The sequence below is a fragment of the Cyprinodon tularosa genome, unplaced genomic scaffold, assembly GCF_016077235.1.
Source record: "Cyprinodon tularosa strain WSP-4 unplaced genomic scaffold, ASM1607723v1 ctg108, whole genome shotgun sequence".
NCBI lineage: Eukaryota > Metazoa > Chordata > Actinopteri > Cyprinodontiformes > Cyprinodontidae > Cyprinodon > Cyprinodon tularosa.
This window is the reverse complement of record NW_024037871.1, coordinates 1,263,842-1,288,298: the sequence shown is the minus strand read 5'-3', so window position 1 is coordinate 1,288,298 and position 24,457 is coordinate 1,263,842. Positions and strand designations below refer to the sequence as shown.

The 24,457-nt window shown below is 38.8% G+C and overlaps 1 protein-coding gene across 7 annotated transcripts in view; it reads left to right on the top strand.

Moving 5' to 3' along the window:
- Nucleotides 1-9,097, top strand: part of add3a (adducin 3 (gamma) a) — a 151,353-nt gene extending 142,256 nt beyond the window's left edge. For 5 of the 7 annotated variants that reach the window (XM_038291293.1, XM_038291285.1, XM_038291276.1 and 2 more), the window contains 2 exons: nucleotides 1,695-1,787; nucleotides 8,363-9,097. In XM_038291293.1, coding sequence (XP_038147221.1) covers nucleotides 1,695-1,787; nucleotides 8,363-8,604 — 335 coding nt within the window. In that variant the 3' untranslated portion in view covers nucleotides 8,605-9,097. The remainder of the gene's footprint in view (nucleotides 1-1,694; nucleotides 1,788-8,362) is intronic. The other 2 variants (XM_038291308.1, XM_038291317.1) reach the window with 1 other exon arrangement.
- The last annotated feature ends 15,360 nt before the right edge of the window (nucleotides 9,098-24,457 follow it).

Here is a 24,457-nt window from a genome sequence, read left to right as displayed (position 1 = left end):
GACTGAACCGACAGCAGGTCTTCACACCCGCCACATGAGCGCAGCCCGTTGCTATGACACTGTTACCCCCCACAGCCCCATGAATCCCCGGTGACCCATCTGGATGCAAGCTGAAGTCCGTCTGGAGAGGCCTGCACACATGCAGACACGCTGACATGCACCGCTTTGATTTCTGATTGTCTCCTGAACAGAGCGACTGCTCAGCATTTAAAACAGAAAAAAACATGTGGTTATAGGATATGTAAGAGCATCTATAAAGAGACTTTGTTATAAGATTAAAAAAATGATGGTACTTCATCTCTTCAAATTGATTATGTAACCAGTTTCCACCTTCATGTCCCACATGGAGAATATGTGATGAGACATCTGAACCGTACGAACCAGGTTTCTGCACAACCTCTCTGTAAATGGTGCGTTAAGAGGAGCTGCAAAGGACAGTAATAGATGTCAGCTGAAGGTGGAAGTTGCTAATGGATAAACTATAAGCTGAGTTAAGAAATCTTTTTTCACCAAAATCCCCCACAAGTAACGTCCCTTCAAATTTCACAAAAATAAATACCATTAAGGCATTTTTTAATTTCCCTAATTAAAGTTGACTGGATTATTTTGAGGTTATAATATTTAATCCAGAACTCACAGGCTCATCAAAGCAGCAGTGTATGTCCTGCAGATGTTCTGTATGTAGATCTTAATAAGTCAGAAAACTGGTATAAGAACACTTAGTTGATGTTACTCGTATTTATGTATGAGGAGCTGAAATTACCTTGCCGCTATGCGCAGTCTGCAGGATGGTAAGAGACGTTAAAAAAAACTGCTATGTGGCATCTTGGAGTCAGAGAGTCTGCATAAGAACCTTTACACCAGGGGTGTCAAACTGGTTCCAGAAAGGGCCGAGTGGCTGCAGGTTTTCTTTCCAACCAAGCAATAGCAGAGCAGACTGCAGTCATTTCATCAAGTCATCATGTTCAGATTGAACTCACTTGATGAGATGAATGGAGTCTGGTGTGCTATTGCTTGTTGGAAAGAAAACCTGCAGCCACTCGGCCCTTTCTGGAACCAGTTTGACACCCCTGCTTTACACTACCTACAAGCTGGCTGTTTCTAATCTATGCCAGATTAAAATCTGATAAGTACAGAAAACTTATCAGAAGCTTGATGGTAGGAGACAATATTGGGACCATTAGACAGAATCAGACGGGACTAATTTAAAACAGCGGATGAAACATTACTTCCTGCTTTACAGTACAGTGGAGGTTCTGTTATGCTGTGGGTCGAGTTACCCTTTAAATATTTGTTATTCATCTTAGATCACTGCATAATTTTTAGGCCTTATAGCAGCTTTACATGAGGATCACATCAATGCTCAGATCAGTGGTGCTGGAAAGCATATTAGGGCCTAGCGTGTTTCAAGGCGGACTCATAGAAAGGTGGCTGGAGGAAAGAGAGCCTGGTGATCAACAGACAAGGGAACCTTTATTTTGAAAGTTTTGTGGGAAAGCAGCTGTGCATGGCCTGATTCTAACATGTGTCTGTCTGCCTCTGTGTTATGACTAATCTCTTCCATCTCAAATCCCTCCACCCTCTCATCCCACTCATCCCCTCTGTCGTCCCTTTTATACCAACCCACCCCCACTGCACTCAAACACCCTCCTGCAACCCTAACCCCCCCCTCCACCCCACCGACCTCCCTGCAGATGGCGAGCACGAGCTAACCTCCGACGACGGCTCCACTCTCTCTCAGTCTCTGTCTGTCACGCAGTCTCCGCAAATCACTCCGGCTAAAGAAGGTATCGCTCACACAGAGAGAGGTCGATGCAGAGCTGTTTGCCTCTTTAATCTGATGTTTGCTAATACTTTGGCATGACTGTGAATTTTAAACTACTTTTTTTTTTTTTACATGCAGGGTTTATTCTACATATTCAGGTTATAGCTTAATTCTGAACTAATATTTCAGTGGAAAAAAACATTTTCAGATGAATATGATACTTTTTGTCTGTATGTTCACACCCAAATGCAAATAATTGTGTACAGTAAGTTATTTTGTCAAAAATAAAACCATTTATCATTTGATTGGATTCATTAGGAGAAAAGAGATCAGTTCTATCAGTTGGAGAAGAGAAATCCAACAGGCTAGCAAATTTAAAACCTTTAAAAACCTTTGTCATAGATATCCGTCACTAAGGAGTTGGATATCCATTTTTTTTTTCATTATTTAAAGGTGCTGGTCATAAAATTAGAATATCATGAAAAAGTAGATTGATTTCAGTAATTCCATTTAAAAAGTGAAACTTGTATATTATATTCATACATTACATACAAACTCATATATTTCAGATGTTTATTTTGTTTAATTTTGATGATTACAAATGACAACAAATGAAAATCTCAAATTCATCATATCAGAAAATTAGAATATTGTGAAAAGGTTCAAAATTGATGGCCCCTGGTGCCACACTCTAATCAGCTAATTAACTCAAACCACCTGCAAAAGCCTTTAAATGGTCTTTCAGTCTAGTTCTATAGGCTACACAATCATGGGGAAGACTGCTGACTTGACAGTTGTCCAAAAGACGACCATCGACACCTTGCACAAGGAGGGCAAGACACAAAAGGTCATCGCTAAAGAGGCTGGCTGTTCACAGAGCTCAGTGTCCAAGCACATTAATAGAGAGGCGAAGGGAAGGAAAAGATGTGGTCGAAAAAAGGGTACAAGCAAGAGAGATAACCGCACCCTGGAGAGGATTGTGAAACAAAACCCATTCAAAAATGTGGGGGAGATTCACAAAGAGTGGACTGCAGCTGGAGTGAGTGCTTCAAGAACCACCACACACAGACGTATGAAAGACATGGGTTTCTGCTGTCGCATTCCTTGTGTCAAGCCACTCTTGAACCACAGACAGCGTCAGAAGCGTCTTGCCTGGGCTAAAGAGAAACAGGACTGGACTGCTGGTGAGTGGTCCAAAGTCATGTTCTCTGATGAAAGTAAATTTTGCATTTCCTTTGGAAATCAAAGTCCCAGAGTCTGGAGGAAAAGAAGAGAGGCACTTCATCCACGTTGCTTGAAGTCCAGTGTAAAGTTTCCACAGTCAGTGATGGTTTGGGGTGCCATGTCATCTGCTGGTGTTGGTCCATTGTGTTTTCTGAGGTCCAGGGTCAACGCAGCCACATACCAGGAAGTTTTAGAGCACTTCATGCTTCCTGCAGCTGACCAACTTTTTGGAGATGCAGATTTCATTTTCCAACAGGACTTGGCACCTGCACACAGTGCCAAAGCTACCAGTACCTGGTTGAAGGACCATGGTATCCCTGTTCTTAATTGGCCAGCAAACTCTCCTGACCTTAACCCCATAGAAAATCTATGGGGTATTGTGAAGAAGAAGATGCAATACACCAGACCCAACAATTCAGAAGAGCTAAAAGCCACTATTAGAGCAACCTGGGCTATCATAACACCTGAGCAGTGCCACAGACTGATCGACTCCATGCCACGCCGCATTGCTGCAGTAATACAGGCCAAAGGAGGCCCAACTAAATACTGAGTGCTGTACATGCTCATACTTTTCATGTTCATACTTTTCAGTTGGCCAACATTTCTATAAATCCTTTGTTTTTATTGGTCTTCAGTAATATTCTAATTTTCTGATATGATGAATTTGAGATTTTCATTTGTTGTCATTTGTAATGATCAAAATTAAACAAAATAAACATCTGAAATATATGAGTTTGTATGTAATGTATGAATATAATATACAAGTTTCACTTTTTAAATGGAATTACTGAAATCAATCTACTTTTTCATGATATTCTAATTTTATGACCAGCACCTGTATGTCATTTTTATTAAGTTATGTGAGGAGCTGGACTAAAACGATGAATATTTAGGATTTAGGATGTTAGATTTACAGTTTGTCTGCTATTTTAAACATTTAAAATAATCCAGCTGGAAATTATGACTATGAAACCACTTTCACATAAATAAATTAAATGAACGTTATGTGTTTAAATGTTTTAAAGGCTTTTATAAAAAAAAAAAAAAGGACTCTAAAACAAATAAAATAAAGAAATAAATTTGTTCCAACCATCCTGGCTATCTGAGTAAATATAGTCCCCCCCATGAAAATCTTAATTAAACTTTAATTTTCCCCTCATCAAAGTGGGAATTTTCTCCAGAAACAAGTTTTTAACAAACCATTTTGCAGGTGAAGTTCCAGGTTTAAAAAAACAACAAAAATCTACCCAAGCATTTTATAAAAACACAACTCAGAACTTTGATCAATTCAATTCAGTTTATTTCTATAGCGCCAATTCACAACACAAGTCATCTCAAGGCACTTTACAGTTCAACCAGATCATCCAGTCAAATTGATTCAAAGTTATGATCACTTGTCATAACATGAACCCTGATCTCAAGCAGAACACCATGAAAGAGAAGCTTTCAGTTTATGACCCTAACATGGAGCAGTATGACGTCTTCCATACGACAGCAGCCACTCGGTCTGCCCAGTCCAAGTCCAGAAGCAAAGCAGGCAGTTTACTCTGCTTTGTATTTTTAGCGAGAATGAAATGCATTAAATTATTAACTATACAAAAGGAGCCCCATGCATGCAACTAAATCATTTAGGAAATGCACATGTAGTCTGTTTAGTTTATTTTACAACCAAATTGAAGTCAAAAGGAGACAATTTGAGAAGCTTTTTTTCTCAGAAAATAACTAATTTTATATTGTAACTAAACACGTGTTTGCCTCTAACATTGTGGGGAAAAGAGGCTTTGTTTACCACTGTTATCATGATCTGGTGCCGGCTACTCTGTTGACTTACAGTATTTTCTCCTTTAACTCGTCGCTTCTCACATCTGACACTTCACACTGGTTAATGCCCCTCAAAGAGACACAGAGATCCCACCAGGCCCATTAGCAGTGGTAAATAATAGCACCCTGGGATTGAGTTCCTGTCAGCTTCCTTCCAGCGCAAACACGCAAAACCACACAATGGCAATTACCCCTATGACAGCCTTCTAACTCAGGGGACCCGTATATTCTGACGCCACCTTCCAGGGTCAGCCGGTTCTTGTGCTGTGCTCATTTGAATCACCATGTGTTTTAAGGTGTAAACAAACAGGTAGGTCGGCAGCGCTTGATGCTGTAACATTATATCAGCGCCCTGGATCCTCTGGCCTGCAAAGAAAAGGACACGACGCTGAATCAGAGGCGTTACGTGACCTGTTATTACGAGAGTGGGTTTCACAGCAATGTTTTGTTCATTTGAAAAGAAGGACAGACTCTGGGTTATTGGGTCGCTGTTTTTTCGTTATTCATTCATTATTTTAATGAAGGGATATTAAAAAATTTGTGGAGCATGATAAGCGGACATTCAGCGCGGGTTGATGGGAATTAGTGTATCTGGGTGAAGATGGCTGCTGAAATGGCATAGTGGACAAAAACTGTTTAGATTTTAAACTGATGCTTTTCACAGTCGGGTGCAAATTTTCTAAGACTGAGCTTTTTATTTTCCATATTTTATCCAGAAACATTGAGAAAAAAGCATTTGTATTTACAGAATAAATGCTCCATTTTAAACCAGCCGTCCTGCTTCTGAGTAATCGGAGCTGCTCTGTCCTCGTTAACACTTAACCCTGAGCTAACAGGAAGGTCACTGAAATGATACCAGCAGACCATTTTGCAGCAGGGCTAAAATGCAGTACAATTCAACTTCTTAGAACCCATTTTTTTTCATTTTATGATCAAATTGTTTACCATAACATTTTAATGCATTAAAGTTTGTCTGAGAACTTCTAAAGTCAAACGCAATGCCATTTCTTAAAGTCATTTCTCACTGATCAGGTGTTAAAAAAATCCGATAACCATCTGCTGATATGATGATCATGTTTATTTAGGGGCAAACTAAACCTGCTTAAGCCATTTTTATTGAAAGATAATCTTGTTTGCAAACATTTGCTTTTAGAGTATTTTAGGTTAGAACAGTAGTGGATAATCCATAGTGGATTCTAGCCTATTAAACTCCACCAGCCTGCCAGCGACCTATTATATATAAATGCCTATTAATCACAACAGTACACATGAGCTCAAACTTTTACCAATATAGACATGTTATGTAATTTTATGGACACCCTCAACACTAAAGCACAATTAATAAAGATACAGCAGCATATGAAATCAGAATTTTTTAGGCTTCCTGCCTTTTAAGAGATCCTGAGGCGATCTTAGATTGAATATCATTACCATTTATCCGTAAGGGTCCATAGATTAAAATAGATGGATTATAATCCAGCATATTCATAATAAGAATATTCTGTGATGAGAAAATCATCACATAGAGTTAAAAAAACAAAACAAAAAAAAGGGCAATAATACATCGTTCGATATATTAAGAGAGCCAAAGAGGCACCTGCAGCAATTGGCAACTAAGATATAATAGATCAAAGTGGAGCGGCTAATTTTTAGCAAAATAATTATTGAAATGAAACTGTAAACTGGTTGAATTAATCAGTTATAGTTTCCATGACAGCGCTTATCCTAATTAGACATTTATTTAATATTATGTCTTCAGTATAAGGGCCATAACGGCGGTGAGGACCAGTTCTATAGGGACATTGGCCCCCTGTTGGACCCTGTCTAGAACCACTAATCATAATCCAGATCCTGGAAATGAAAATCCTGTACAGAGTTTAGAACCATTTTCAGCTCCATAACACAGAAATGAAGGCTGATTGGTTAACAGGAAGAAGCCAAACCTGTCAGGGTTTTACTAACTGGATCTGGATCCTCGTCCACAGGGTAAGTGTAACTACACCCACCGGCCACTTTATTAGGTTCACCTGTCCAACTGCTCGTTAACACTTAATTTCTAAGCAGCCAATCACATGGCGGCAACTCAGTGCATTTAGGCATGTAGACATGGTCAAGACAATCTCCTGCAGTTCAAACCGAGCATCAGTATGGGGAAGAAAGGTGATTTGAGTGACTTTGAATGTGGCATGATTGTTGGTGCCAGAAGGGCTGGTCTGAGTATTTCAGAAACTGCTGATCTACTAGGATTTTCACGCACAACCATCTCTAGGGTTTACAGAGAATGGTCCGAAAAAGAAAAAACATCCAGTGAGCGGCAGTTCTGTGGGCGGAAATGCCTTGTTGATGCCAGAGGTCAGAGGAGAATGGCCAGACTGGTTCGAGCTGATAGAAGGGCAACAGTGACTCAAATAACCACCCGTTACAACCAAGGTGGGCAGAAGAGCATCTCTGAACGCACAGTACGTCGAACTTTGAGGCAGATGGGCTACAGCAGCAGAAGACCACACCGGGTGCCACTCCTTTCAGCTAAGAACAGGAAACTGAGGCTACAATTTGCACAAGCTCATCGAAATTGAACAATAGAAGATTGGAAAAATGTTGCCTGGTCTGATGAGTCTCGATTTCTGCTGCGACATTCGAATGGTAGGGTCAGAATTTGGCGTCTACAACAAGAAAGCATGGATCCATCCTGCCTTGTATCAACGGTTCAGGCTGGTGGTGGTGGTGTCATGGTGTGGGGAATATTTTCTTGGCACTCTTTGGGCCCCTTGGTACCAATTGAGCATCGTTGCAACGCCACAGCCTACCTGAATATTGTTGCTGACCATGTCCATCCCTTCATGACCACAATGTACCCAACTTCTGATGGCTACTTTCAGCAGGATAATGCGCCATGTCATAAAGCTGGAATCATCTCAGACTGGTTTCTTGAACATGACAATGAGTTCACTGTACTCAAATGGCCTCCACAGTCACCAGATCTCAATCCAATAGAGCATCTTTGGGATGTGGTGGAACGGGAGATTCGCATCATGGATGTGCAGCCAACAAATCTGCGGCAACTGTGTGATGCCATCATGTCAATATGGACCAAACTCCCTGAGGAATGCTTCCAGCACCTTGTTGAATCTATGCCACGAAGAATTGAGGCAGTTCTCAAGGCAATAGGGGGTCCAACCCGTTACTAGCATGGGGTACCTAATAAAGTGGCCGGTGAGTGTATGTTTTCACCATAAGATGGGGTAACTGGGCCAAACTGGAATCAGAACCACCATATGTGGAAATACGGGGTAATTCTAAGTCCTCAGGAGATAAATAATGCATGAAAAATTATTTCAGACTTGGTATTTTAGGATTTCCTGTCTCCATATTTGTGATCAAATTTAATGGTGTAGCTTCATAACTACAGAACTGTGTTTCTTTAGAAGCAATGGTCATTAGATCAGTGTGTAGCAGTGGGCGCTACAATATGGCTAACAGGCCAACTGACCTCAAAGTAAAAATAAAAATAATAAGTACTGCCTTTACAATGTCTTAAACCTTTCCCTCCAGAGAACCACACGGGCCTGATGAACGGAAAGGACAACCACGACGAGGAGCTGTCCAAGCGGGTCAGTCAGCTGACCACCAGCATGGAGAGCGTGGAGATCACCATGCGCTCTGGTGAGAAGATCGAGGAGACGCTGTCCCCCGAAAGCTCCCCCTCTAAGTCGCCCAACACCAAGAAGAAGAAGAAGTTCCGCACGCCGTCCTTCTTGAAGAAAAACAAAAAGAAAGAGAAGACGGAGGCCTGAGAGAAGGGAGCAGGCAGCACGGGGAGTCAGGAAGAGCGTCCGCGTAAAGAGGAAAGAGGGGCCCGATACTCCTCCTTTCTGTCTTTCTTTTGTCTGTCCTTTTATGTTTTTTTTTTTTTTGTTTTTAATTATATTTGATTTTTTTAACAAAAGGTTTTATGTACAAAAGGCAGAAGAAAGTTTAAAAAAATGGGATAAAAAAAAAAAGTAATTTTTGCAGAGAAAGAATGTTTGTGAAGTTTCTGGGAGGGCAGGCGTTTGGGCCCCCCCGATCAAAGCTGCAGCAGATGTGAGGAAACATGCAGGTGTTGGTGTGTCCACACACCTGATAACTCATGCAGTGCTCTAACAGGGCTCCTGGAAATGTCACTTTTTAGATCCTGAATAACTGGCTCCTCTTCTCGTTTTTAACCTTTCTCAAATATAAACTGGAAGCCTCTTTTGTTTCCCTTCACATATGCTTTTTTTAGATATATTTCCAATTATTTCTGCACAAAGGAAAGCGGAGACGCCACATAAGTTTTTACATCACACTGGAAAACCTGGAATAAAAGCAGCAGGAGGCTTTGAGCTGATGTGTGGCTCTGGATGACGGTTTTCTCCTCCAAAGATTGTTGTTAAACCACCGATACGGTTAAAGGTTGTTGGAGTAGATGGTGCGGACGAAGGCTGGCTGTTTCTAACTACATTATCTCATATTTATGTAGCGTTTTTATACCATACCTTCTTCATCTCTGTTGTTTTTATTTGCCAAAATGACTGGGAGAAAATATCATTTTAGGGAAGCATCTCTGTTTCTCATGGGTGGTGATTGTTCAGACTGAATGCAGTTTTATATCCGTCGGCCTCGTCTCGCTCTAGGCATGGGCCAGTTACCGGATTAAAGGTTATAAAGGTGCATCTGGATCACTTAAATTATTATTAAAAATTCATTTGTCAGAGTAACCCTTTTAATAAGTAAAATACATCATATAAACTACTTCACTACACACTGTTAGTTTCAAACCATATTTACTCTGGTTCTAATGATTTCAGCTTCTACCTAATACAATCATATTAATTATTAGAATACTGCAGTACAATTAGTTTTATAAAGAAATGTGGTTTTAGTAAAAATGCCTGCTAAAAAGTTATTTTCAAAGGTAATTTCAATCGGAAGAGTCTCATAAAACATAATTTCTATTAGAATAATCTCTTTATTTAAATGTACTCACTGGATTTCTGGTCCTTTCAGTCAATATTATGCTAAAACATTTTTTTTTTTTTTTTTTTTTACAAATTTGTATTTAAAATCTGTTGTAAAAATAGACCAAAAGAATCCAGAAAGGACTTTAGCAAATTAAAGATGTACTTCAGGAGGAAAGAAACAGAGCTCAGTTTACAACTATTGTGCAAAACATCAGATTGATATTTTTCAGTATTGTTCAACCTAAAGTAGCGTCAGCTGTTTTAAAATACTGAAAACCTAGCAGTTCTCTAATCTTTATCTGCTTCGGTTTAGTTATAAAAATGAGGTTTCATAAGTCAGAACAATCTGTTGCGAACGTGATATTTTTTTCTGTAGACATTTTAATAACAATGTGCATGACACTAGAAACATTATCAATGCTGGATTTGCCCTGCCAGGCCACTAGTTGGCAGTATGTTCTTCAAAGCTCAACCACATGATCATGCAAAATGTTAGCATGAAACAATCCAGCACTAGGGCTGCATCCTTCGCTCAGGGCTCTTTAGCCAAAGCAGGAGCGCATCAGTGGTTTCCATGATAAGCAAATCCCACAATCCTTTGCATGACAGGACATATAGGCCTAGAAAACCTCGCAGGAAGCAACAAAAGCAGATTATTTCATGACCCGCTCTGTGTGAAACATGAAAATCTACATACCTTCACAGGTTCTGGGTTTTATAATGAGGAACAATAAATGTTCACTACATTTGTGTATCTTGTGTTTTTGTAGTTCGCTATATGGAAAGCTGTAGTCCCATTTAAATTAGCATCATTCATGTGTTTTTTCCATCGCCTAATGATGGCTAAAGGCTGCCCAGAATAGGCAAAGCAATCAGGAGGTTTCTTTCCTACCATGCAAAGTGTTCATACTGCTGACTTCATGAAAGTGGAAGGAACAGGAGCTGGTTTGCTGTGTTCAGATACTGTAGAGTCACAGCGTTTTCCTGTAAATACAACAACAGATACCAGGATGTTTGTTTCTCTCAAAATGTAAAAAAAATTATCAAAATGTTCAGATTTTATCCCTTTGCACAGAGCATTATAATAATATGTCAAATAATGGTTTCTAATTAGCATTAGATGATGGTATTTACATCATGCACAAAAAATCCCATGCTGCCCCATGCCGAGTGCAGAGACTCATTCCCAAACTTTTGTTGTGGCACGTTATTCTGTCTGAGCAACAGCTGGATATCCTCGCTGACATCGTAATCCCTCGGAGCACGCAGTTACTATTTAGCATGATGGTTTTAAAACTGGATATGCTGGCTGTATGTTTTGTAACTTTGTGCTTTAGTTTGTCGCTACGCAGCGCTTCCCTCGCAGCATATGATGTTTGTGTTGCGGTTTTGTTCACAGGCGAAGGAGATTATAAAGTAATTAGTAGAAGTCGTGTAAGTGGCAAGCGAGGCATGGTGTTCAGGAAAGGTCAGGGCCAAGAAAGTGAGCGGAAAGAAAACGGGAGGAATAATCTCATGTGACCTACAGATATTGGTCAGATCCTGTTTCGTGTTGTTGCATTTGTTTTATTTTGTTTTTTACGAGCAGCTCAACTCAAGGCCCCACCTGGATGTTGATTTAAACTCTTTCTTTTCTGTTTTGATTTTGAATACATTTTTAGCTGCACATTCTGTCAGATTCCAATCAGAAACACTGTAATAGCTGTGCACCACCAGCAGGAGGCTCCACTGCCATTAATGAGTACATGAAAATGGAACGGAAGATACCGAAGGAGGCTAAAGCAAATAAAGTTATTCATTTTTCGTCTGAGCCGTCAAACTTCTGTAAGGTTTAATCAAACCAGACAAAGCGAGGCTTGCAGAAAAACCAACAACTTTATTGTTGTTGAGAAAGCTGTAAGAACCATAATCCTCCCACCACCGTGTGGTGCTGTAGGGTTATAGAGTTTTCATTTCGTCCTCTAATTATAAGCTATGGCTAAAGAGCTGTAGTTTAATCTGGCCATGGAAAGTCAGGCCATATGATGCACCCTGACTCTGCTTAGTCATTGTCACTTCAATTAAATCTTCTGGTTTTTTTTGTTTTGTTTTTTTTAAAGACATCTTTAACTGGTTTATTTTCCAGCATTATCTCTGAGCTTCCTACCTCTTGCAGGCGTTTTTTTGTTCAATCTTTGTCTATAGAAATCCTTCCTCTTAAGTCTAAATTGACTTGTTAGCATAAAGCTTTTCCTCAAGTGGCAGCTTCTATCTTTATTCAGGTCGTAAACATACGGAAATTGGGAGAAAGCCGTAAGCGTTATCTAGATTTCATTTGTTTTGATCCGTATGAAGCACCCAGTGTGAGTTCTTTAAGAAGGCAATTATGCAACCTCGTAAATTTTTAGGTTTAACTTCCATTTGATTGAAAAATGAACATGCTTCTTTGAAAAGCTTAGAAAAAAATATATTTTTTATTAAAGAACATTACATTTTCCACAGGGCTAATAATTCTGATATACACTAGAAAAGTTAGTTTTATAAATCTCCACATTGAAAAGCATAAAAAAAAACTCAGTTTGCTAAATCCCTTGGTTAGATATAGGGCTGGTGTTTTCTTTGATTGTGGTTTTTTATACAGCCATAACATATTTTGTCCAACTTTATTCAGACAAAGGTTGTGATTCTTATCTGCCTGCTCAGGCTCCATGGCTCCTGGGTGAGACGTCTGTAAAATCCCCCCAGCACTGGCATCGATGCCTCTCCCGCTTCCAAAAAATCTCACTTCATAGCAGATGCACTCTCTCCTGTGCCTGATTCATCCTAATTCCCTTTAAGAACTAGAACATTACCAGACTGATGCTGTTATTTGTATTTGATGCCACTCTAAACCCAGTAATGTCTTTCTCAAAGCCTGCCCTCAAAAATACGATCATGCTGCAACAGTCTGATGACCCATAGCTGAACTCTGCTCAGCCCAAAACGACGATGGCTTGCCGCATATCACCCCACCCCCTCGCAGTTTAAACAGATGTACCAATATCCCAGCAAGCAATGTGAAGTATTGGATTTGGAGGGAGGGCAGGAGGATGCAAAGGAGCATCCTAGGCTATGTTACATGACAGCTTTCTGGCTCTGGGGGAGGAAAGGGGAGGGTTGTGGGTGTGTCACGTATCTGGTGGGCGGAGAAAGGAAGAGGGTGTGAGTTTCTGTGCTTAACTGGAAGGCGGACTGGACAAGCTGACACTAACACACCATGTTTTTATCACTCAGATTGTCTTTTATTTCTCCTTTCATAACATCTCTCCTTTTAAAAATGTTTTTTTTTTGTCCATCCTCCATTTGTACCAGAGTTATCTATCTTTTTCTTTTGGTTTACAGAGAGAGGAGGCCTCCTTTTAAGTATTTTATGAACTGATCTTGCTCTCAGATGAACTGAATGTGCATTTCATCCTTTTTGTTCCCTCCTCATGTGTTTTTTAACCGTTTGCACCTTGCTTTACTAATGCCTCTCTATCCATTACATTTTTTTTCAGTCAAAAAGAAAATTCATTTTGCTTTGGCGTGTCAGATTGAGCCCAGCTTCTCTGTGACCTGTGAAAATCCTATATAAATGGTTATCTAATGGAGATGCTTTTAGATGTGTTGCTAATCTGTGTAAATTCACAAATAAAAATCGTATTTTAAGAAAAGGAAACTCTTTTTTTTTTTCTTTTTTTTTTATGCTTTGTGCATCCCGAATCCATTTATTTCAAGTTGAGTTTGGCATAAATCATGCTCTTGTTTAATTTGCCATTTTAACTTCAGGGCAGCTTACAGCCTTAATAACGGTCTCTTCCAGTATATGTGTTGAATATAGATTTAAACTGGGGGCCTTTTGGCATCAAACTGTATGATTTTTGCTTAAGTTTAAAGGTTATAGGGGGAAAAGAAGAGAAAGACAGTAAAAACAATTTAAATTAGAGAAGATATTAAATTTAAATGATTTTGTAGGTCTATAAAAAAAAAGCACCCAGGAGTTGCAAATTCAACGTTTTTGGTAGCTTGCATTTATTTAATTTTGTTGCTGCTTGAAGTGTTTCTTTTGACTAGTTAGGCTACCTACTGACTCACAGGTATGACTATAAGCCCTAATGTATCTTACAAATGAGGATAACTTAGAAGAGACAGAATGCACAACAATGGGCTGAGTTTTGCTGCTGGGGTATTTCAATACTATTATACATACATATATATATAAAACAGTATAGAAAACAATGCCTACGTGTATTCAGGTCCCTTCCCTCTGATACCCCTCAATAAAATTCAAAGCATCCAACTTCCTTCCAGAAGTCATTTAGTTATTGAGGGAAATGAATATGATCACAGGAAAGATTGAGCTGGTCTTTGAAGCCCTCAGAGGTTTGCTGTTAGTCATGCAGTTTTCCAGTCTGTCAATTATTTAGATGTGGCAAGGAAAATTAGTTAGAAATCCTGTTTGAAGTTAGCCACAAGTCAAATGGAACAAAGGAAACAAACAAAGAGGGCGCCCTGGTTGGATGATAACTCATTTTTAGTAAAGCTTTCAGTAAAGCTCTACATATGATCCTGAACTCACCACCCCCAGATTAAAACATGATGGCAGCATCCTGCTGTGAGGTTTGGGCTGAATACTAGAGAATCCTGGAAGAAAATCTGCAGTGGAGCTTCAATAGAATTAATTAGATCAAAGATTAAGACTTAAGATATTTAAAAAAAAAAAAAAGATATTTTTTCATTCATTTTGACAGAGTTTCTGTTATGCATAATGGGCGAACAGCTTAATCTAGATGAATAGTCAGTTAAAACAAAGAAGAAACCCTTAAACTAGGGGGAGATTAACCCTTATAAACAAATATACACTAAGGGTTGATATTTTCATTTCTCTTATTTTAAAATTAGCAATATCTAGCTGCAGCTATAAGCTAGAAGAGGATGAAATGTGAAAAAATTCAAAGAATGTGAACAGGCCATATGGCAGTTAGTAGATTTGCTTTCCATCAGGGATGTTGCTTTCATAACAGTGATTAATAGTCTCTGTGATAAAAGCTCCAGCTATGACTCACTGGTGCCAGTGTTCATATAATTGGTGCTCTGTTTTTGACATGTGCAAAGAACATATTGTTAGCTAACGTTAAATATATCAAACAGTGGAGTCAAGATGGCCGCAGCCTACTGGAGAAAGTAACTCTCTGCAAGCATGGAAGCTGTGAGTCTTTAACGTCTTTGTTCTTGTATTTCTCTCTATAGGGTTTATACATAAACGCTGTAAAATAAGTGGTACAATCTTTCCAATGATGTTTTCATTTGACTTTTGCAACTAATCCATCTCAATCCAGGTTAAAGGATCAAGCAGCAGCACCTGAGATCCAACTCAGCTGTCAAATCAAATGTAATTTCATGATTTCTGCCACTTCATCCTAAAAGCCTGTTCAACCCCAACCTAAGAGAAGCGATGTTTGAAGGACAACACAAAACCTAGAAGAACATACACTTTCTGCTCAAGTGACCAACTGATGCTTAAAAAATGACAAAGATCCCCCTCATGTTTGCAACATTTTATCTCAAATGCAGAGACGTAAATTAAAGGTATAGTGGAGGATGTTCTTTTACCGGTTGGATCATCAAAATGAGTGGTCCTCCTAATTGTCAATCATTATGTTGATACCAGTTGTGAGTCTGACATTGTGGAAAAATTGCAAATCTTTTGGGAAGTAAGCTTGTATGAGTGACGCAAATGGCAGCTTTTAAACAGAGCGTGCACGAGGAGAAATGGGCTTGTGCATGCTCTTGCATGCGTTTAATAGGCGTTCCCTCAAGAATGGGTACAGAGATGTGCATATGCACTTTTTTAAAGTGGAGAGGGCAGGTCTTTTCAAAAATTTGCGAAAATTCTCCACTATACCTTTAAGCTTAACACATTTCCAGAAGCCACAGAATGTATGCAATCAAAGCATTTCTCAGCCTGGATATTTCTTATCTTAATGGATTTGGTTACAAACTTAATTAAAAAGCCAAAGAAGCGGGATGTCATTAAAATAATGAAGGAGTCCTTGTCTGTAACTATCTGAGTTTGTTGGGTTTATTTCTCTTTCTTTGCTGAGAATCACTGATGAAATGTGACTGTACTGTGAAATATAAACTTTAAAGACAAATGACTTGCCTGCTTTCAGCGTCTTTAGATATATATCCACATTCCCTGGTATTATCAAGCATTGTCTGCTTCAAGCTGCAAGGGTCTTGGTCTCAGTCACAACACATGATGTCATCTGCAGGATCCAAGCTTTAAAGCAACAGATGGCCAATGAAAAGCCTTTGTGCCTTTTCTCAACTTCTACTGTAAGATTAACTTGAAATATACAAAAGATGCCTTAGATGCTGCTGTTCCAATGGGTGTTAGAAATGAGGGAATATGGTGCTTTTTGTTAAGGTTAACACTCAAAAACTTAGTGACACGTTTTATTGGAAATCTCATTAGTCAGTTATAGAGTCAACAATCCAGACCCTACTGGGATTATAACAATTATAGGAGCTTCCACTGATTCCCGTTGGAGAATATAAACTGCTATAGCTGCTCTGTTTGGCACTTTAATATATATTTTTATTGTTTAGATGTTCACAAGGAGGTTAGCTTTATTATACAAAAGCTGATAAAACACAAGATGTTTAACTGGATATTTGTCAGGAGCCAAATGAAAATCTCTGTTGTGAGGATGCTGGAATAAAAGGAAATGGTTGATTTATGTTTCCTTACTGCAATGCTCTCTATGTTTTAAATACTGCTAGTAAATGTATAACAAACACTTTAATCTATCCCAGTGTCAGTGAATGTGATATCTGCATACTGCACTTTATATGTCAACGCTCCTGTTAGAAAATAAAGTTGTATAAACCATGCTAGAGCTGTGCATTTTGTTGTTATAGAGCAGGGGTCACCAACGTGATGCCCGCGGCCACCAAGGGGCCCTCAAGGACCACATGGGGTGCCCTCAGCATCTTATGAAAACAACTCACCAGTGGACTAAGTTTGCAATGTTATTTTTTGCTGCTGCTGGTATGTTTTATCATTTAATAGAGCATTTCATCATATCAATAATTTAAAACATATAAGCATTTACAGGGATTTCAAAATGACAATATGGAGAAGCAAATTAGAAATGTAAAGAAACAATAGAAATATGTTTATTATCTATGAAGTTTAGGTGAACGCTGACTCCTCCAGTTCATATGTCAATATTAGTAGCCCATCCTGTGACTCAGTACCCATGAAGTAGCACTTATTCTTAAAAAGGTTGGTGATCCATGTTATAGAGAGAACCTTTTTGGTTTCTTGATGCAGAAAACTGCAGTGACATGTGATTTTGCTGAAGTTCTAATGTTTCAATCCTATTGTTTTCCACAGAGTATGAGGAAATAAAGAAATATGTACAGACAGAATTATCTTAACTTATTTTATTAAAATAAAAAGAAAATCCATCTTTGTTTGATTCAGAAATCATATATCTTCTGTTATTTAACTACTTTTTAAAAATATGAATTCACATATAACCTTCTCAGTAGGCCTGTCACAATAGCGATTGATGCTGTACGACAAACTGTTCTAGAAAATGATTGCTATAAAAGATAAAAATCTTTTGTTCTCCTCTTTTCTTCTATAATTAAATGTTGTTAGTCTTTATCTTGTGGTTTAGTTAGATCCTTTTGTGCCGTCAATTCCCTCTCTTTCCAATTATAAGTTAATTAGTTACCTTCCCTCAGCTCCTCCGTTTAGTTTCTCATCCAGCTGCATTTCTGTTCTGCATTTTTCTCATAAGTATTTTCTTGTTTTTATATCACTGATCTACAGTTTAAAGTCTGTGAAATTCCACTTTTTCCACTGATGACTGTATGACCTGTAAATTATAGCACATCTTTCTAAATGCTCCACTTCTTCTATCTAGAAAAAAGAACAAAAACATTTGAATTTTTAAGTATAAGTCCAGCTGGAAGTAGTGGATACTTGTGATTGTTAAGAAACAAATTTATAATTTATATCATTTGCTCAGATTGATGCCCTCCTTACCTCAGTCCTTCGCTTCAGGTGGACAGTCATGCCTTCATAGATCAGCAGTTGTGCCTCACTTTTGTTTTTATCCCATTTCCAGATTATAAGCCAAATTATATCATGTTTAAGAAAGATTCTCCATTCTAATAGGTAAACTTTAAACATCTCCCCAGCTGTTTCTTCGTCTATATAATCCTGTTTGTTGGCTCATGTTCTGTTTATTTGTTTAGGTTCACCATTAAGGCGACAGTGGCATCGGATGTAGGAATCCTGCCCTGAAATTGAAGGGTTGACGGTTCAAGCCCCAGCTCTGGCTTTCAGTGTTGTTGTGTCCTTGAGCGAGATATTTCACCTGCATGGTCTACTGATGGCGGTCAGAGGGACTGGTGTACAGCAGCGTCGCTTCTCTCAGTGCACCCCAGGACACATGAAGCTACAATGTAGCTTGCCACCATCAGTGTGTGAGTGAATGGCTGAATGTAGCGTAAAATGCTTTGGTGAACTCTCCTGAATATATAAGTACAGGCCATTTACCATCAGTTTCCACTGGGTTGGTGTCTAACCTTCCTGGTGACCAGTTTGTGAAATACACCTAGAACAATATTAAATTTACCATAGAGTTTCAAACAGTCATCACAGGTAAAACAAATGACATATACTGTATGGACAAAATTGACATATTTTTGTTCAGGTTTTCTTAATCTTAGGTTATTTATTCCATTCCTGAGATAATCTGTAAAAGACAGATTATTTTAAAAGTTAGTTTTAGTACTGTTTGACAAGAGTTTAGTTGTAGAGTGAAGTAATTACAGTATGCATCTGATAAAATAAATAAGCTTTTCAAAAAAAGATTTTGGGATGCCTGTTAAAAAAGATTTTTTATAAAAATGTGTAAATAATACTGCAAATTATGGTGCATTTCAATAACACTAGTAGAGTATTGGTATCTTATTACAGTACTAATCGTGCAGCCGTGTTTTGGACTAGCTGCAGCTTGGATAAATCTGATGTGATAAAAAACTTGCAGTATTCTAAATAAGACAGAAAAAAAGCATTGTAGAACCGCTGTAGGAAATGGCTGACACCAGCAATTCATGTTTTCATTTTACTAATCATACCGTCGATAGGTTGAGACCATGACAACTGATCGTTCACTGTGATAGTCATTGTTTCCATTAGTGCAACTTGCTCCAATAAAGCTCTTTGTTTGAGGATCAACTTCACTTTAACTTCTGGTTAGCATAGATCTAGTTTTGTTAACATTCAGAATCATACTATTGTTGTTCACCCATTTCATGTAAATCCGTCCCCATTTCCAATCCTGTCACAAGCCTCTAAGGAAATCATCTATTTTTAATCTCTCATCTATCTAATAAAAATAAATTCATATTTCCTATTTTTCTGCAGAAAAGGAAAAAAAACTTCAGATTTAATGATCCACGGGTTTTTGTGTTTTATTATGAGTTTAAGTTATTTCTGATGTTTGTTATTGTTCCATTTAGGTCATTCGTTTGTGTTGGGATTTCATTTCTTCTGTTTTAATCCCTGTTTAGACCCTTGATGAGAGTCTTTTTTTTCATCTGACTTTGTCGTTATTTCTCTGTTTATTAGTCTTTCCCAGACTTTCCTTGGCAACTAACTGCATTTTCAAAATATTATCATTAACTAGAAGACACCTATTTTCTAACTCCAGCCCTTCATATCCTTAAAGTGGGTTTACTGCAACACAGAATGGAAGAGAGAGTTGCAACCCGCTCAAAAATCCATGCATGAAACACTTTTTTATGCAACAAGTGGTGCTACGTAGAATTCTGGACTATCAAGCTGTAAAGATAACGAAACCATGGAGGGAAACATCTACATGCTCGTGGTTAGTGCAAAATAAAAATCTAAATAAAATCACACACAATATTGGTTGAAAAATAAATCCTAGTGGAAAAATCCTTCAGCCCGTCTAATCCCTCTCCATTTGGTTACTCACCTGGCTTCTCTGTCCATCCTCCTCAATATTTAAGCTCCTTTGTTTTCATTTATTGTGCTGTTTCTTGTGTTGCCCCTGTTCTCATCACATCAAACCTGCAGGTTTTTACTCTACTATTAATTTTTATCCTTACCGCCATGATCCTCTGGAATCAGCATTTTGGTCCCATTAAAAAAAAAAAACACTGTCACGATAAAATATTTGCTGATGATTTTACTTAATAGGCAAATAAAAGCTTGGCTAGTTCACATTAATAGACTATGTAGTCACACTGTGTGGTTAAACCACCATCAAACCTGCCCTGTTTCATCATGTTTTAATTTTTTTTTTTTTTTCAAAGGGTGAAGAGGAGGTCCTCTCCAGAATGCAGTGAGCAACGGGTGCCAAAACAATAAATCTACTCACGTCCAGATGGATGCTTTTTTTTTGAGGGGGGTGGCGGGGTGAGGAAACCATGACGCACACTCTTTGAGACATACACACACATTTCACCCCACCCGCCATACCCTGCCAGACAATCCGCCCCTCTGATCTTCACAGCTCACCCTCGGCTGCATTAATGCCCAGATGCCACAGAGATGAATTACGGAACGATAACATACGGGGTCATTTAGGTCTTAGTACAAATACTTACTCCCACCCCCTGCCACCCCATGGGACCACCCACTCACACACAAATATGCAAAGTCATAAAACTGCAGCGAACCTGTGCTGTATATTCTCCTCTAACTGCAACTGAGGCCACATGGTTATACTGAGGAACCCTGAGGATCTATTGGCTGTATTTCTTTTAGCATGTGCTCTTTACTTTTCTCCAAGACAAACCCAGCAGAGACTTTATCTGTTTTTTTCAAACTAAAACATCAGAAAAATCAGATTCTTTTACTGCTGCTCTGCTTTGCTCCCTTCATAAAGACAACTAAGACCAGAGGCAAATGAACCAACAGTAGTGATTTTATTCACTCATTATACAGACAGTGCAATCAATATATCATCATTTCTGCAGACTAACCATTTACCTTATGCAAAGTGCAATAGCTAAACAGGCTTAAGCAAGTTTTTAACAGTCTTCTGCACTCATTGGACGAGAGGCGGCCACATCCTGGACAGGTCGTCAGTCCTTCACAGAGTAGCACAGAGACCCAAAGGGCAACCAAAGGAAATTTAGAGAGACCAATGGATCTAATTGACATGTTTGAGCACCAGGCAAGAACTATGCATGCACCAGGAGAACATACAAAGTTAAGACAGTGGCAGTTTAGGGTGGGATTGGGATGTTTAAATCTTAAGGAGGAGGAAAATCATGCTCAGAGGTTTCCACTCTGCATTGAAACAGTGAAGAAAGAAAAAAATACAAACTATTTGTAAATCAAATAATAAAGACTCATAGCAGCCCAATATTAAATACCCCCTCCTCTAATTTCTGCTTGATTTATTCTCAATATTAAGAGAAGTTTGTGACAAATGCAAGAATTGATTGGAAGGAATAAGAGGCAAAGATTGCATTTAGCCACCGTCTCATTTGTTTCCCCAGCTATTGACTGCCTGCTAAAGGTTATATATAGTCCACTCTGTTATCTTCTCCTATTGTACACTGAAACCAGTATCCCCTCCCAGCTGGAAACCCGATCCTCCACCAGAGATCAATAGCATCCTATTTCCCCTGCACTTGTCAATGATTCAATAGTAGCATGAAATGGACTACGGCTCAGTTTCTAGTAAAATTCAGCACATATTCAATACTAAACACAGTGCCTGACCTCTACATATATATTAATGAGTGTCCAAGCAGTGTCCTGCTGACCTGATCATTTGTCGGTCCTATGGTTGAATTCCTTTGAGCGTCGATGTTCTCTTACAAGGAAGATGACGGAAGTTTGTGTTTGTGCAATCTCAGCAGAAAAAGGAAGAGCTGGAGCTACTTATTGTGATCTATAGTGCATTGTCAACAACAAGCACACAGCATCACCTCCTTATCACCAGAAACCAGGGATTGCAGGAAGGAAGAGATGGAGTGGGGTCTGAAAATACGTTGATCCAAGCTCGGTTTGGCTCGGTGTTTGTTGAGGGAGATGAAGTTAGAGTAAATCAGAGTAAACTATTCTACTGGACTGGGTTCAAGTGGAATAAAGTGGGCTTTGTTTGCTCTGATTGCCCTGGGCAAGACTCCAGTCAATGAAATTGACCTGAAGAGAAGAAGAATGAGCTGAATGAAGCTGAACTTGATTTGGTCAAACTGCACTTGACAGGGCTTATTTGGAAGTGTTGGTCTGAATTTCAATGACTTGGGGAAAACAGACAGTTTGGTCTGTTTACTTTCTGGCACAAAACAACCAAAAGTGAATTTTTTTTAATGTGCAAAGTGGTCAAGAACTGACCGTAGACTAGTTAATGCTTCAGCTTAACGTAAAGATCAGCATTATGAAATTAATCTCTACATATAGAAATATTGTATAACTCGGCACTAAAGTGCTGTTGCCCAAAAATGACCATGTGTGACTGTGAGCCTAAGGTCTGTATTGGAAAGAAAAACAGGTTTAATGCGGCCTAGATGGACTAGTTCAGACCATTCTGTTTGGTAAATGGGTAAAATCTGGTCTGATTAAACAAACCTTTGAACAACAGTTTATTTATTTTGGGGGTGATTAAGCATCTTTAGTGCACTGGAGAAAGAAAAAAAAAAACATTAAAATGCTAACATATAAAACTGTAATTGTAAGCTATAATCTGAAATGTTCATACTGTGTCATATTATGAGTCCCATTTCGGGCCAGTCATCTTTATGAAATGTCAGATTGTTAACCCAGATTAAAACATATTCCAAGCAGCCTGCTGCTGATTATATAAAACATTTCTTTACCACTTATTGTTAGTAAATTGCATGTTAATTATATAAACTTAAAAGTATCTAACATAATTGCTGTGTTATATAAAGTAACTGATTTGTTGAACAGAAAGGCCCTTTATCTATTATATGATTTTAATTTGTTCAATATCTGACCTTTTGCATAGAAATAAGGGGGAATACATATAGAACATACATAGCACCAGTCTTTATATTGCAAAAACAGAGCAATAAAAATGATTAATAGTAAACACAGAGTTCGATCTAATGCTTTATTTCTTGGATTACAGATATTAGAGTTTTATGTTTTAGTTGATTACAGTATTCTGAAATTGATGCATCAAGCTCATAAGACACACTCACAAAATAATATTCAGAAAAGATTTCACAAAAAGTTAAAGTAACTATAATGTCAAAGGATTTGAAATACTTATAAAATCAAGGTGCTTAAAGTATTGGAGAACGTCTTTCTGTGTATGGGTCAGTTTATGGCAACGTTTTGCTAAATATATTAAAAAAGCCAAATCTATTACTGTGTTTAAACAATATGTAAGAGACAAAATGTTAAGAAAACATAAGAGACTGGGTTAGTTTATTTTGTGCTTTATATTAATTCTTAGAAATGAAACAAAGCGTAAAACACAAAAATGTTCCCAGAGCTGATTATAAATCAGCTGGTTGTTGGACTGTTTCAGTAATATTATTGGTTTAACTATCAGGGTTACGGGGGCTGATAATAGAAGCTTTTCTTCATTCTGCTCATTTTCATTCAGTTGCTTTAAATTGTATTTTTTGTGACGTGTTTTTTGTAATGAATGAAATAATTTGATTTAAATAAAATTAAAAATAAAATAATTTTAACATTTCCATGTTAGAGTAGATACAATGTATCATGGAGGTACACTATATTGCCAAAAGTATTTGCTCACCCATCCAAATTATTGGAATCAGGTGTTCCAATCACTTCCATGGCCACAGGTGTATAAATTCAAGCACCTAGGCATGCAGACTGTTTTTACAAACATTTGTGAAAGAATGGGTCGCTCTCAGGAGCTCAGTGAATTCCAGCGTGGAACTGTGATAGGATGCCACCTGTGCAACAAATCCAGTCGTGAAATTTCCTCGCTCCTAAATATTCCACAGTCAACTGTCAGCTGTATTATAAGAAAATGGAAGTGTTTGGGAACGACAGCAACTCAGCCACGAAATGGTAGGCCACGTAAACTGACGGAGCGGGGTCAGCGGATGCTGACGCGCATAGTGCGAAGAGGTCGCCAACTTTCTGCAGAGTCAATCACTACAGACCTCCAAACTTCATGTGGCCTTCAGATTAGCTCAAGAACAGTGCGCAGAGAGCTTCATGGAATGGGTTTCCATGGTCGAGCAGCTGCATCCAAGCCATACATCACCAAGTGCAATGCAAAGCGTCGGATGCGGTGGTGTAAAGCACGCCGCCACTGGACTCTAGAGCAGTGGAGACGCGTTCTCTGGAGTGACGAATCGCGCTTCTCCATCTGGCAATCTGATGGACGGGTCTGGGTTTGGCGGTTGCCAGGAGAACGGTACTTGTCTGACTGCATTGTGCCAAGTGTAAAGTTTGGTGGAGGGGGGATTATGGTGTGGGGTTGTTTTTCAGGAGCTGGGCTTGGCCCCTTAGTTCCAGTGAAAGGAACTCTGAATGCTTCAGCATACCAAGACATTTTGGACAATTCCATGCTCCCAACTTTGTGGGAACAGTTTGGAGCTGGCCCCTTCCTCTTCCAACATGACTGTGCACCAGTGCACAAAGCAAGGTCCA